We start from the raw sequence: 15744 nt of genomic DNA on the forward strand, positions 1-15744 counted from the left end.
ACAAAGTGTGTAAGAGCGAGGGTGGTAAGGTGGTAAACTCAGAGAGAAGGACATGGGCGACTATTTATATAACTCTGAAATGGGACCCTGACCATGTGTTTCTGTCTGTCAGGCTACATGATCGACTGATGGACACACAGATGCTCACTTGCTTTCTCTTTCATTGCACTATATCCTGTCTTCCCCGGACAGGACACTGCTTGTTTTGTGGACTTTCTTTGAGTTTTCTTCTCAGATATATCTGAGAGGTTAAGCAGCGCCTTAACCTTTTCTCCACTCACCCTCTTGGATCTCCTGGGTTCTCCTTTTGGGGATTTTTTCTTCTTTTTTCCAAGCCTGATTGCCTGCTCTCCTGTGTGCATATCAACCCTTCCTTTCCCCCTGCTCTCCTTTTCCTTTTCCTCCCCTCTTTTGCTGTTCCCTGTCTCCTTGTGAGTGTTTTTTGGGCTATGCTCTCCTCACCCACAGTGATTCTCCAGCCTTATGGACTCCCTGTCTACCCACAGACAACCACATGCTACCCCAGCATAGTTCAGGTAAACATCTCCTTGATTTAATCTCCAAAGTGTCTTCATCTTCTCAGTTATTCTGCATAAATATTTGTCTCCACAAGCTTGCATCATCAGATGTTACGTCTTTCATGCTGCTGGTAGTCTAGTTATTTAAGGTGACACAGGATTCAAATTTTGGAAATAAGACTAAACGGGTCATTATATGAATAAGAATTTTAATAACATGCTTTATTTAATGAGTGTAGGCCTACAAAATCACATTCCCTACAAATTAATCTGCTGAATATGATCATTTTAACATGTTAAAATGTCAAAACTTATTTACAAAATGTCCAGAACCCAAAGATAGAAATTTCACTGGAGGGCTAAGGAATTTAAGAATTTAGCAAATATTCACGTTTAAGAAGTTGAAAAACAGTTGATTGTTTTTTGTATTTTTGCTTTAAAAGAAACAATTATATTGATTATCAAAATAGATAATCTCTCTTACTGTAAAGCAATGTCAGTGCTGCCAGCAGAACAGGAGATAACACATTACCTGTGAGGTGGAAAACTTTTAATTCACCAGATGAAACCAAAGAGCTTTTATTTCCTGGAGTTAATGAGTCACATCTTGCATGTAATATAGTTTAGTGATGTATTGCTTATTACAGCAGTGACTAAGTATCTCATGCACAGAAGCGATCAAAAAGGTCTGATTGTATCCAGGCGAAGTACACTGATGTGAAAGATCTTATTTATTTAATAGTAAGGATTAGTATGACATTTGGGGTTATCTTTAGTCCAGTGGTCTGCAGTCTGTACAAGTGTGTGTGTGTGTGTGTGTGTGTGTGTGTGTGTGTGTGTGTGTGTGTGTGTGTGTCTAAGTGTCCCTGACATACCACTAATGCCACCATGCATCTGGTATGTCTCTACCTTGCCTCTGTGCTTCACACCAGCTGTATTTTTAGCCCTCCTTTCCTGAGCAGATAATCACAGCAGGAGATTCTGTCACCTATCGTGTTGTCTGCAGTCAACTGTACTGGAAATAGGTGTGAAACCTGCCTGTTGCGCACTTAAATAGTGAGTATATTAGCTGATCAACCGGTGTAGGGAGAGGTATTGTTTGGAACCCAAAAAGAAGATTTTCAAGCCAGAGTTTTAAGAAGCATGTTGGCACGTGCTGAACTTTTCACTACTTTAAAATGTTATAAGTCTAACTACTGAGCCCTCATTCAGCAGTTATCCACAGACATTTCTGCATGATTGACGAGCAACATGTGTTTAAAGAGTGACTTTAACACGTGTCCGTCTTTGCCTTCTGTCTCCCCTCTGTCTTTACTGTTTCTCTTCAATACTAACTACCTTATAAAAGCCAAAAATATATTTTAAAATGTTATTCCAGCAACCAGAACAGGAGAAAACAGGATGTAGAAAATAAATGGACGATTGAGTGAAAAAAGTAATATTTACTTTCATTTAACGAGCTACGTGTTCGTCAACAGTTGTAACTTGGCAAGCACTAAAAGGCCACATCTGCAGTTAGTGTCGTCTGCGTGTAAATCCTGTAGCAGCTGTCCCAGCAGGCACCTGGCTCAGAGCCGTTGACCTCTGACCACAAACCGACAGCTGAGGAGTGAGACGAGAAAAAGAGGGAACAAATGGAAATCAAAAAAAGCCTGCAAGGAGGAGGGGAGGGGGGCACGGAGTCTGTGCGCCTGCTGACACTGCAATACTGAATCAGAGGTGGTGTTTGGTTAGTTAGTCTGTGGGAAATACAAAGCAAGAGAAGAGGACCGGTCATGATATCTCACAGATAGAGTTATCTTTAGTCATCTGTCAGTCACACATCGGTTGTTTCGTGAGATAAATGAGACACAATGCAGACACGAGTTAGTGTTTGGAAACATGTTCCAGCATGTTACTGGAGCTAACACTGCCATGAATGACTGGACTGAGTCATGACGGAGAATCACAACTTTAGAGAATCCTTGTACTTCCCAGAATTAGACAGGGTGACAGCAACAAACATGAGAGCAGGGTAGAAATGAATGAAGTTAATCACCATTTACGTATTTCCAATTTTTTTTTTTTTTTATGCTGTGATCCCTCAAATGTGGTTATCAAACACCACCAGAGGCAGGCATGTGTTACAGTTTAACGATAAACCTTATTGTCCAAAATGACTTCAGAGCATTTCATTGAGAATTTTATGATTATAATTCATCTCAAGCATCTTTTTCTGAATTTCATCTTGGCTCATATCATAAAGCTTATACACTGATACCAATAAATCTGTGATAAGCCAATATCGGCCGATCTCTGCCAGATAGTCGGTTTCTAATTTCCAGTATGTCTTGCATCATGTGGCAAACAATCTTTAGCCCTCAAGCCTCTCTCATCAGGTTGGCTTAGTTTTTGTAGAGTTAAGGGTTCTGAATCCTGAATCGTGAGTCACGTCAATAGGTCAACATTTTTTCAGCATTTTTGGTGCTGCTGGATAGATCACCCTAAATTCATTTACTGCCTACCTTGCAAGTCAGAAGGATTCGCAAGATCACACGATCATGTGATCTCGAGGAACTAATCTTGCCAGGATTCAAGCTTATGGCCAAAACACAGTGTCTCAGACCAATCAGCGCCCCATAAGGAACTCCTGGCAGCTACGGCATGATTTAGGTGTGACTGCCAGCGAGAGAAGCAACTCTTCATTTGGAAACTACAATGGCATCCCTCAAGAGGTTAGCATAGATGTTGTGATAGCATCAGTTCTGTTTGAACCAGGGAATATTTCTCTATTCAAGGATGAGCAAACAACAGCACCAAAGGCTTTTCATAGTGGAAAAGATGTTTTCGCTCTTATCTTAACTGGCTTCAGCAAGAGTTTGAATTACCAACATGCTCCTCGTAGCTCTTTCTTACTGTTGGCCCATGATCGACGGTGACAGACAGATGGTTCTTCCAAGTACTCTTTGAAAGTCCCTGCTCTTTTCCAAACAGTTTCCAAGGTCAACTTCCCAGATGGTTCTGTCTGACAAACCATCTGGCGTGTCAGTTACCATTAAAAGGTCCCAATTTGAATATCATTACTTTATTTTGATTTGTGACCAAATGTTAGCTTGTGAACATGCTAAACTGAAATGATTCACATGGCAAAACACGATACCTGCGTGACATCAGCAGTTTGACGTTGTCCTATGAATATTAGCATATTGACGTTAGCATTTAGCTCAAAGCATAGCTGTTCCTTACACAGGTCGGAGGACACATTGCGTACATTTCATCCCCTGTGTATTTCTTCTCCTATACTAAGGTGCAATACTCTGATTTAACAAATTGACAGACAGAGATTCAAAGGTTCATTGGTCTGTTCAGTCTAACCTGCTGATATTCACAAAAGAAACACAAGATGAGTGTGATGTACCTAAATGCTGCCAGCCAGAGCCTTTACTGCATGCAATATAAGAACCTGACCCACAATCAGTGCTCCTTCAAACATGCATCCTCCAGTTCCTTCTTTATTGTCCTCTCTGCGTCGACATATTTCTAATTATTCACACCTCTAAGTGCGACAGCTGATCCAGAGGTATGTGAGAGGTTATGAAATGATAGTGGAGATAGTTTTTAATTACAAGAGATCCTTTTAAATCCTAAAGCTGGCTGACAAACATGTGGCATTTTGCATGGAAGGCAGCACATAGATAGAAGTTTAACAGGACTCAGAGGCAGAATAACTTCTATAATGTTTCAATGAAACGGAACTAATACTGCAATGGAGAAATTCAAGAAACACTTTTATCTTTTAGGAAATAAATCAAGGAGGTGAGAAGATCAGTACCACTTTTATGCCTGTCCATTGCTATAAAACAGCAGCCAGTTAGCTTAGCATTAATACTAAAAAGGGGGAAATCCACCAGCACTTTTAAAGCTAACTAATTATAACTATAAGTTTTATCGACCTATATCTGTAACTAAAGTGTAAAAACTGTGAACTAATCTTGCTGTTTCCTCCTTACCAAGCTTCTCGTCTAACTGCTGGCAAAACAGGTTATTTCACAACACGTTAAACTATTTTTTTTGGAGTAAAGTTCTGCATCCAAAATATACTTATAGGAGTCAAAAAAAGAATTAAAATGTCTGTTTTTTTTTGGAATGGCTCCATTTTGAGCATGAATACAATGTTATGAATGTTCCAGATGAATCTACCTCTGACCAGTTTGGTGTAGGGGAATTCAGACTCAGTGTGTCATATCGTAGATGTTTGTATGTAAAAATTTAGGGATTTTCCAGGATTGGATTTTCAAGGATTGTTTAGACAACTTCTCCACAAGCTTTTCTCACTGACACAAAGCAAACAACAGCTGTATTTTAAGAGGTTATTTCCTCTTGTGTTAAAAATCTTAACTTGCAAAGTGTGTTGGTAGTCTTAAGATGCACATATTAATAAAGTAGCCTACTCGTAATATGAAATTGTGCTTGAGTGCACCTCTTAAGAAAACATAGTTACTGTACTTACCATATCTTTTAGTATGATGTGATTATATGTGTTGTTCTCCCAAATAAGTGTTTATAATCCTTAAATATTTGAGCAAGAAGTCAGAAATATTACTGGAAAAAGACTGGAAAGGTTATCTTCAGACAGACATTAGATGTTTTACATCGCTGGTTATCCAATAGATGTCACTTAGGACAGAACAGAAAACTGAAAACGGAAATTATTTCAGGTGTAGCTGAGTTATTTGAAAGGTGGCCAAGCATGTTCAAAGTGAGAGAAAGTCCGGAGGATTAGGTCGAGAATGTTTAGAAAATGTTTCTGTAAAAGCAGTAAAACTATGCGGGCCGCTTATACGTGGTATTCTTAGAGTCGACCTTTGGCGTGATTTACTGTCTTGCAACTGAAGGAGCATCTACATTCATAAATACCTCAAGCTCCATACAGTCTGAAGAGTGTGTGGGTGTGCGTACGTGTGTTCATGGGTGTGTGAAGTGTAGTTGGTGTGGGTGTGGGGGGATGAGGTGATTGACAGTTACAGATGACCACAGCTGGTGTGGCCTCCTGGTCCCTTTTGCTCGGGCAATCACCTGATGTGATTGGTGGATGAGTAGAACTTATGGTGCAGTAGGCGGGTGGTCAGCAGGCATTAAAACATGCTGCAGTTGTTGAACAATGCATCAGAGATCGAGGAATGCAGTAAAGAGGTAAGGCAATGCTTTTAGCTCCAAACTGGATAATTTTCTTGTAGGAAGTCTTTGAAGGACGGTTGTTCATCTCTGTGTGGGATCTGTTTTCATGCCAGCTCACATGTATGTTTCTTATCTTCGTCGTCTGTTTCTTACTTGAAGGAGTTCAAATTTGTTTTTTTCTGTGTGATTTGGCTGAAATGAGGCTGTACTTATCACATTTTCATGTTTCTCAAAACTAAAACCCTCTAGTAGATGTTAGTAGCGCTGCAGCTAACACTTGTTTTGATAATTGATGAATCTATAAGTTTTTTCTAATGACAAATTGTGAATTATATTATAAAATCTCAGAAGATTACAAGATCCCTGTTTTTTTATCAGACTGTATAGAACTAAACAAATGTTACAACACAGCATTAATTGGCAAATTGATGATAAATGAGAGAATTTTTCATCAAAATTGTTGCCACTGCATTTTTTGTTAACTGAATAATTGATTAATACTTACCTCATCAATTTTCAGATTCATCTCTAGCTTTCACTTAAAAAAAAAAAATCAATACAACAGCGCAGAAATACTCTTACTATACTCTAAAAGTCCTCCGTTCAGAATTCAGCTTTGAAACAATACAAATGCATTTTAAGCTAAATAAACGTATAACTATTAATTAATCTGTTCATCACTTTAATGTTGAAGTTGGTTAGGTGGAGAACATTTTAATTACTGCTTATTACTGCAGTGATTCAAGTTATTAAATATAGGTAGTGGAGTAAAACGTACTGAATGTCCTTTTGAATTGTAGAGAAGTAGAAGTGTAAAGTATAACTAAATGATTTAAGGAAAAGTACTCAGTTACTTTCCACCTCTGGCAGTTAGAGCTCCTTTTGATTTTGGAGTTTGTGCTAGAAGTTAAAAATGTTTGGCTAACACGAGCATGTGGACATTTAGAAAGGATGAGCGAGTACCAGACTATCTGTATCCATACTCAGAATGAGTGTGGGCCCTGGGCTTTAACTGGAAGTGTGTGGGACTGACTGAAAGTTGTTCATTTAGGCTTGAAGTTGATATTTGTGTTGATTTATTTGAAAACTATTAAAAGAATGTTTTTAATCACATGAGTAAGACGATTATTTACAGCAGAAGTTGAATGAAGTGTGAATATTGACACAATGTACTCAGATACTATGTGTAAAAAGAACATTATCTGTAGCTGAGCAGATCTGCGTTCTGTCATTCTCAAAATTTAGAAAGATTATGTTTATCTGATGTTTGTTTATGCATCATCAACTATTCAGACTCAACAGCAATTGGTTGTGGAAGCAGAATAGCTCTGACAGTACCAACATGGTGATCAGTTTGTTTACACCTCTGACATCTGAAACCTTGCCCTCCATCCTGCTCTCTCCTCCACAGGGGGGCCCCACTCAGGAGGCCGGCCCCGGCAGTGGCGACCCTGCCCTGTCTCAGGTCTACGCCCCACCTCCCTCCTACCCACCGCCAGGTCAAGGTCCACCAACATCTGCAGGCAGACTGCCACCTCTGGATTTCAGCTCTGCACATGCCAGTTCAGAGTACGCTGAACATCCCCAGCTGAGAGTGTACCAGGGCCCTCAGCTGGACGGGGCGGAGGTTCTGACATCCAGTAACACGGTAAGAAAGGAATTCAGACCATCACAAGAAAGTCATGCCCCAATAAAATCTGATCCTCGGTGAGTTAATGTGAGAAGAAGCCCCCTGCTGCTACAGGTAGTCCATCCATAGGTCCTATCAGAGAAACATGGCCAGATAGAGTTTCCTTCTATATTTAGAGACCCACTTCCACTGTTGTGTCCATGTACGGGAATGCTGCTCACATTCAGTACAGCGAAGTGTGGGAGGGGGGGCGGGGGGGCAGCTGAGTGAGGATTTGTTGTTGAAAATAAATCCCCACATTTCCTTCTTCCCTATGTCTTATTCAGCAGGCAGTAACACAAATCAAATGTCACAGTACAGCTGGTAGATTTGTGTTCAGGTGACATTTATGTGGCAATGTTAGTTACTTGCTGCTTTGATGATTACTGTATCAGAGCCAAAGTATAACACATTAATCAGTCGACCCATAGTATACATTATATGCTGCATTTAAGTGTACATATATGTCAAATGTACTTTTACACGTTCTTTTGATACTAAAGTAGATTTAATTTCAGATATTTTAAGATTATTCATATCGGTGACTTTTCTTTGACCAAAGGTATATTTTAACACAATATCTTTACTTTTACTGAAGTTAAATTTTGGGTTCTTTTTTACAACACTATGTTTTTGTGGTTAATCCAGCTCAGTATTATCAATTTAATACTGAGTTGGATTAACCACAAAAACATAGTTTGTCTGATCTGATTGAGGGTAAGAAAGGATTTACTGTTACTCAACGGTGGAGTGACATTTTGCCAAAGTGGAAAATTGAATGGAAATTATGTCTTATTATGTAAATTACACGGTTTGTCGAACTGCAAAAAGTCTTCTTCTGTAATTGTGTCCATAATGTCCTATTTCCTTAAATAAGTGAAAACAATCTGCAAGTGCAGTAAGATATTTTCAACCTGGTTCCAATAAAAATCAACTCGTTCCAAATTTTCTCTTAAGTAAAATGTTCTTTCTCTCGATGAATGTTTTTCTTTCTGTGTTTATAACTGTGGTTTGGTTTTCAGTCTTATATTTACAACTATTGGGAAGGATTGCCATTAAAATTCGCTACAGATATTCGATGTCCATTGAGGAAACAAATCATAATAACTCTGGTGATTGTCCGGCTTTTCTTGTTGCACCGCCATCAGGTCAGAAATTAAGTTCATTTAACACACTTCAATGACCAAACACCTGCAAACCTAATGACATTCTCACCACTGTACTTTGTGTTTAGAGCTGATCGGCAAAGGTTAGCGTGCTAACAGTAAACTTAAAGGTGCTATGTTTAAGAATTTGCAAGATGGGAAATAATATTCCGAACAGACAGAGGGCAGCAAATCATTAGAGTAACTGCTGATGGTAGCTGCCATTAGCTAGTTAGCCTTGTTAGCCATGCATGTAGTGGTCCAGACTTGGAGCTCAGATGACCAAGACGAGTGTTGATGTGTTCACTGCTAGCACAGATACATTGGGTGAGCTGGTTAGCATGCTAATTTCAGTAGATATCTTTTCAGAGATATCTACTGAAATTAGCATTATACATACATGTTACACTGTGTAACCTGTTATTTCTTCAAATTCAGTTGATAATTTTAGAAAATGTTTGAATGTTTTCAACTAAAGTTCTTACATATTGCATCTTTAAGATTTAGTGTGTTAGCATGCTAACAGGGTAAACGTTTTACTTGTTAATCATCAGCATTAAAGATCTGCTGGAGTAGCATGTTTCAAGATACAGACCCACATTTCTGGGGAAGTATTCAGTCATTTAATGTAATTTGGAAACAGGTTGAACAATAAGATGATCAGGTTCTTGAGGCTCCCGTGTTAAACAGTGTTATTTTTTCAATGATCAAACCTCCTCCAGGCATGAGAACCTCACTTTGGTGAGGACAGAGGTGTTTAGTCTGATCTGTGTGGCAGCTCCTGCAGCACATCTCTTTGCCTCCTCTCATAAATGGTGTTTTGTGGCCCCATCTATATATTTTATTACTAGAGCCCCTGACATACTTGGGTCCGCGCTGATTTTCGGAGAAACTTGAGACGTCGCCACGGAGGGAGGGGGTCAAAGGGGGAGGCTGACCAGATGACCCCCTTTTCCCCCTCTGAAATATCGCTCAGGTCCAGAAACACATTTCTGCATCGTGACATGACACCACCTCCCAGCTCAACCCTCTCTCTCTCTGTCTCCCCTCCACTGTGGCTCGTCTGTGATGTGCGGGTGGTTGTATGTGTGGATGTGATGTTGTCTAGTTAGCAATGGTGAACCAGTGAAGTGTAATCCAGTGGCGTGCGTGCGTTTGTAAAACGTTCCCCTGTGTGAATGTGTACCTTTTTCTGTCTGTCTCCAACTTATTAATGATGCCCCCTTTTCAAGTGACCTTTAACCCTTGGCAGAAAAGCAGCACCGTGACCCCAGACTGACCCTTGTGGACTGTTCAGTATTGATTTCTGCCCCCATCACCCTCTTCCTTCTCAAGCTTTTTGCGCACTGTCTTTGCCTTGTTTCCTTTGGTTTAATTTTACTCTTCACTGCTGCACTGAGGCCTTTTCCACTCTCTGCCTCTTGGTACTAGACTGCTAATACTCGAGTCTACACTTCTGCATTAAAGACCGCAATTTGTTTCACATATCAGTACTTTTTCCAGTAATTCAATCTTTGCTTTTTCCTTTTTTTCGCTCTCACTGCTGAAGCTCTCTGTAAATTTTTACTTTTACAGATCTTTCACTCTCATTTTCTTGTTTGGTCTCATTCATTTGTCTTAAAAACAATCTTTTAACATTTATCTTTTTGCGCTCCAACACACACGTGCACACACACATGCACACACTAGCATCGTGGTGCATTGTGGGATAGTGAATGTTTTGGTTGTGGCACATTAGGCCTTGAATTTTCCTGCATGGGGCAGTTTTAATTAAATGAATTAAATATTACCACAGTTTCGTGTCTATTTTAAATATTATTAGAACTGCTGAGATAATGTGATAATACCCTTGTTTATTTCTAGGAGCTAAAACTTTATTTAACTCTTTGCCACAGCTTGAGTGAGCAGATGTAGATTTGGTATCAGATATATAATCTTTGTTGTTATCGTAGAGTCCGACAGGCATGTATTCAGAGACGCCTCACTAAAATGGAGCCCTTTTTATGCCTCCTCACATTTGCCTGAGAGGGATCACTGGTTGCTGAATGCTCTTTGACCTTTGGTTTGAATCACTTGACGTCATGAAAATGATCTGTGCCTAATGCCATGTGATGCTTACGCAACTGAACTTTTATACAAATAGAATTCTCTGAAAGACGTTGTTGAATTATGATTTTTCTTCCCCCCCTTCCTTTCTTTGCTTTTCCACTGATGCCCTCTCCCCATTTTTTCCTCACACCTATTCTCATCTCATCCATGCTCTTTCTTTCTCCATCTCTTGTTTTCCATCTTTGCTCCTTCACGTCCTCCTCCTTCTCATCCATTCTTCTTCTGTCCATGTGCTCGCTTCCTCTCCTCCTCCTCCTCCTCCTGCTGCTGTTTTCACACTTTCTCACTGTCAGGAGGACGCCTTGGCCCCTGTGACCTCTGACCCCCAGTCTCTGAGCGTGTCTGTGTCATCAGCGGGCGGAGCAGGAAGTGGAAGTGATGAAGAGGGGTCAGGTAAGGCCCAGCCAAAACGCCTCCATGTCTCCAACATCCCGTTCCGCTTCAGAGACCCAGACCTCCGCCAGATGTTTGGGGTACGAATTTCTCAAAATTACACAGATCCGCAACGTATTTATGCGACTGTTATCCAAACAAATCTGAATAAATCATCTCCTCCATGTATAAGTTCACATAAAATACCTATTCTGACATTTTCAGCAATTCGGCAAGATCCTTGATGTAGAAATTATCTTCAACGAGAGGGGATCAAAGGTGAGCATCACATAAACATTAAGGTTTAAAGGTCCAGTGTGCAGGATTTAAGAGGATCTATTGACAGAAATGGAATATTAAATATATATAATATGTGTTTCAGTTGTGTACAGTCACTACTAAGAACTGCTGTGTCTTAATTATCTGAGTATGAGCTTTTTATATCTGTAGAGGGAGCAGTTCCTCTTCCACAGATTCCACCATGTTTCTACAGGAGCCCAGAGCGGACAAAACAAACATGGCTCTCTCATGGTTTTTGATATTTTAGTGGTGACCGTAGAGGATGGTGTAGTCTGCAACCTCACTGTTAGATGCCACTAATTCCTACACACTGGTGCTTTAAGAATAAAAATAGATAAAAATGTGTAAGGAATGAAAACAGAATTTAAACAAACAGTGTGACCCTGTGATCTGCAGGGCTTCGGCTTTGTCACCTTTGAGAGTGCAACTGAGGCTGACCGGGCGAGAGAAAAGCTGAATGGAACGATCGTGGAAGGCCGAAAGATTGAGGTGAGGGAGATTTTTTTGATTTTTGTAGGTTTTAATGTTCTTCATAATTATCCTTTTAACTTTTGTGTCCGGTGTCTTCCAGGTTAACAACGCCACTGCCAGGGTGGTGACGAAGAAGCCTCAGACTCCTCTTGTGAATGGTGATATCTCAAGTAAGACATATCACTGGTTTCTTGAAGGCTTCTGTTTCTATCTGCTGTGGGAGAAACTCACTCTTGTTTGTTTTCCGTGCAGCTTCTGGATGGAAGATCAACCCTGTCATGGGAGCGATGTACGCACCTGAACTCTACACAGGTAAGTTCTTCCCTCCAGCACCAATCTGTTATTGTTATGAGATCACCAGAGTTGTACTCCTCCTTTTTTCTAACGTTTGTTTTTCTGTTTCTTTAGTTGCCAGTTTCCCGTATCCCGTAGCAACCCCCACCTTGGCCTACAGAGGCTCTGCGCTGCGTGGTCGAGGACGAGCCGTCTACAACACCATTCGCTCTGCTGCAACCACACCTGCTGCTGTACCCGCCTACCCCGGGTAAGACTCTGAGCTCCAGGTACAACAAGTACCTGCACCACCATCACTTTATCATTGTTCAACCTTTTAATATTGTTTGTACTCATTTTTATCAGGGTGGTATATCAGGACGGTCTGTACGGAGCAGAAGTCTATGTAAGTCACTGCACACTTCTCACACACTGCCTCCTTCAGTCATTTTAAAGTGCTGTGGTTTTATTTGTGTGGTTTTGTTTCTGTGCAGGGAGGCTATCCTGCAGCTTACAGAGTGGCTCAATCAGCGTCTGCTGCCACAGCGACCTACAGCGATGGGTGGGCAGATAAACACCACACACAGTCCTCAAATGTGTTTCTTACATCAACATCACAAATCATTTTTTCACTTCTGGTGTGACAATGGCAAAAGGATTGAAAATGGTTTCCTATTTATTAGGATTTATTCTCAAGAGCTAGAGCAGGGCCAGATGATCTACCCAAAACATGCAAGTTATCATTTGCAGCATCCGCATAAACATTTTCACTGTGAGTGTGTGCAATATCCTTGCATTGGTCCCTGACACTATCAAATAGCAGTGTTTTAGCAGACAGGTTTTTTTGTCCTGTGCTGTTGTTATTTGCGACTCTGAGGAAAACTGAAATGATCCTGTCGTCTTTGCAACAGCGGCGCCAACAATAACACCACTTGGAAACACTAGGAAAAGCTGTCTGTTACCAATTTGAATGTGATTATTTTCTAGTTTCTTTCCTCCTCTATGGCAGTAAACTAAATACATTTTGGTTCTGGACAAAGCAAAACCTTTAAGGAGGACATCTCGCTTTGGGAAACACTGATCAACACCATTCACCATTTTCTTTCAATTAATTGAGTTGAAAGATTTTTCAGCAATATAAGTTAATTAGTAGCGGCTGTCCCAGAGTTTAAAAAACACATACGTTTCATTCTTTAACCTCCAATCAGTTGGTAAAAACTCCTTTCTTCGGTTCCTCCTTTAAAGCTTGAGGTTTTAATGACTTGCTAAGTAGCCTTCACTCTCCAGTTAAACACAATCAGGTTTTGATTATGGCCCATTTATAGTTTTTGCAGACTTGATGTCTCTCTCTTTGACCATTTTTGAAACAAAATTTAAAGAAATGTAACCAAAGAGTGTGGAGGAGTCACATTTCAACATTTCAGGCCGTCATCGGGGGAGTTGAGCAGCTGAACTGATAAACAAACGGGGTTCATTTTGAAATAGTGGTCGCACAGAACGTCAGATGACATTCACATCTGTTTCTGATGTTTCTGAACAGATACGGACGGGTTTACGCCACAGCTGCAGATCCATACCACCACTCGGTTGGGCCAACAACAACATATGGTGTTGGTACAATGGTGAGTCCCGACACACATGGCCTCTGTTGAAAGCTATCTTGTTACATGTGCCGTTGGCGACAGTCCCCCCTGGTCACACCTGGCATACTGCTTCTGTCAACAGGCCAGTTTGTACAGAGGAGGATATAACCGCTTCACCCCATACTGAGACGCCAGCCCGCCCGCCTGCCTGGCTGGAGGGCGGCGAGGGTAAAAGACATCTCTCTTGAACCGGGGGACTGGCCGATCCATGGACGCTGCAGGACAGATAATGAGATCCTCAAAGTTTGGAAATGTGGTTTCACCTCCTGTCTCCATCACAAACTCTCCCCGAGAGACTAAACAGACTGAAGTTGTAAATACTGTAGGACCCATTCACTGCCCGTTCTACTGACAAACAAGATGTTATCTAATTTATACAGAGTTGCTTAATTTCTGGATTTGAAGAGTGCTGATGTAGCTCAAGAGGGTGAAAAACACTGTGAGGATGAACTCTGTGAGATGTATCACGGGTCAAACTGTACAAAAACAAAGAACATTTTGTACAATGTGAAACGACTTATTTTTTGATGATTATTATTTCACGAAATCTCTGTTGGTGTGTGTGTGTGTGTGTGTGTGTGTGTGTGTGTGTGCGTGTGTGTGTGCGTGTGTGTGTGTGTGAGCGTGTGTGAGCATATGAGTGAGGTTATTGTTCAGTTACCCTCCAGTCGACTGGGAGACAGCTGCGAACACTGGTATCAAACACAGAACTAATGTTTGTCTGGACGTAGTTGGACTTTCACTTGATTTTTGTTCTATTTTGCTTTCTAACAATCTACCTCTCATACATTTTTAGCTTTTCACTGCAGCTGTCTATATTAATCTTTTCCGCCTCTGTGAGCTTTTCTTTTTCTGTCCATAAATCCTGACTAACATCTGTGTCTGCGGCTCTGCGCCTCACCGCCTGATGGGCCTGATGATGATGATGATGATGATGATGATTCTCCGGGGAAGTTTCCTTCCTTTTCCTTTTTCTGAGCTGTTTTACATTCGCAGCAGTCTCTTGCTGTTGGCTTTATCCACACACACTGAGGATTAAATGCGTTGCTCAGAGGCTCTCTCCTCTCATCTTATGTCATAGAACCGCCCACCGTGTTCAGGTCTGATCTGTTCCAGTCAAACCGTCGTCTGTTGTTGCCTTATTTCTCTCTTTGCCCTCATCTCTGCCTCACTCCTCACTGTTGAATGCCTTTCTCGACTTGTATTGATTATTTCTTCTGAGTCCTTGTTTCCGTTGCACTCTTTTCTGCTGTGTTTGTTGTTTACCTCTAAATAAAACTTGTTTTCTCTCTCTTCTCCTCTTCTGTCCTTTATTGATTCATAACATTTTCCTGTCTCTTTTTCCAAATCTCCTTGCTCACGGTGTGTCTCTGGGTTTTTCCTCTTTTTTTCCTTCTTCTGTGTCATCCCTGTTGCCTCGGAGGCCTCGACCTGTACGGGTTTAATTTCCGTCAGGCCTCGTAGATAAACTGAAGCAGCCTCTTTCCTTCTATTTCTTGCACATATTTATCCTGTTTCCTACTTGTATTTCTATTTAACTCTCTCCATTTAGCTTTTTTCTGCTTCTTTCTGTCCTTCCCTGCACCACTATAGAACACACATATATACACGTACATGAAATCTGGCCCCAGTCTGTTCTATTTTCTATTTTCCGCTACGTTCACTGGCTTAATTCTTTCTTTAGTAGTCGTAGGTGTAGTTGTACTAGTATAAGATGCTTTCTAACTTTCATCTTGTTCCCGCTTCCTCTTACCTTTGCTTATGACTTTCTCCTTTTTGCATAATTCTTCTCCTCTGCTCCTGTATATTATCTAGAACTAGCTTTATTTCCCTGTCATTCATTTAGCTTTTGCTCTTTTGCTTGTTAGTGCTTAGTTCTTGCTGTCTTCTGGGTTTATTTATATACATCTTTGCTGCAGCTTTGCTCTTTTCTCTTTCACCACTAGTTGTTCTTTTGCTCTTCATAGTTCTTTTTTTCTCTAACTGGACATCCAGGCTTTGCTTCATGAGAAAGTGTATCGTATTTTGGCCACTCGAGATGAATTACACAGCTGCAGACTTGAGATATATGTGGGATTTTATTCACA

General features: G+C 40.7%; 1 protein-coding gene across 3 annotated transcripts; it reads left to right on the plus strand.

Moving 5' to 3' along the window:
* The first annotated feature begins 120 nt into the window (after positions 1–120).
* rbfox1l (RNA binding fox-1 homolog 1, like) lies at positions 121–14952 on the plus strand. 3 transcript variants are annotated; one of them, XM_030394674.1, is made up of 13 exons: positions 121–536; positions 7087–7323; positions 10892–11071; positions 11196–11249; positions 11667–11759; positions 11842–11911; positions 11994–12053; positions 12150–12285; positions 12381–12420; positions 12509–12576; positions 12698–12786; positions 13555–13636; positions 13740–14952. In XM_030394674.1, the coding sequence occupies exons 1-13, from the start codon at positions 450–452 to the stop codon at positions 13843–13845; spliced, it is 1302 nt and encodes a 433-aa protein (XP_030250534.1). In that variant the 5' UTR covers positions 121–449; the 3' UTR covers positions 13846–14952. The 3 variants fall into 3 exon arrangements, with proteins under 3 accessions (XP_030250534.1, XP_030250536.1, XP_030250535.1); XM_030394675.1 differs by lacking the exon at positions 121–536 and adding an exon at positions 5528–5690; XM_030394676.1 differs by lacking the exon at positions 12698–12786.
* Positions 14953–15744: the final 792 nt, after the last annotated feature.

The sequence above is a fragment of the Sparus aurata genome, chromosome 17, assembly GCF_900880675.1.
Source record: "Sparus aurata chromosome 17, fSpaAur1.1, whole genome shotgun sequence".
Lineage (NCBI taxonomy): Eukaryota > Metazoa > Chordata > Actinopteri > Spariformes > Sparidae > Sparus > Sparus aurata.

What these genes read in the sequence shown, in the direction of transcription:
- rbfox1l (XM_030394674.1), top strand. Translation starts at nt 450, where the DNA reads ATGCTCTCCTCACCCACAGTGATTCTCCAGCCTTATGGACTCCCTGTC. An exon ending in ACCTCCGCCAGATGTTTGGG is followed by an intron (nt 11,072 to 11,195) that starts GTACGAATTTCT and finishes TGACATTTTCAG; the next exon opens with CAATTCGGCAAGATCCTTGA. An exon ending in TGTGAATGGTGATATCTCAA is followed by an intron (nt 11,912 to 11,993) that starts GTAAGACATATC and finishes TTTTCCGTGCAG; the next exon opens with CTTCTGGATGGAAGATCAAC.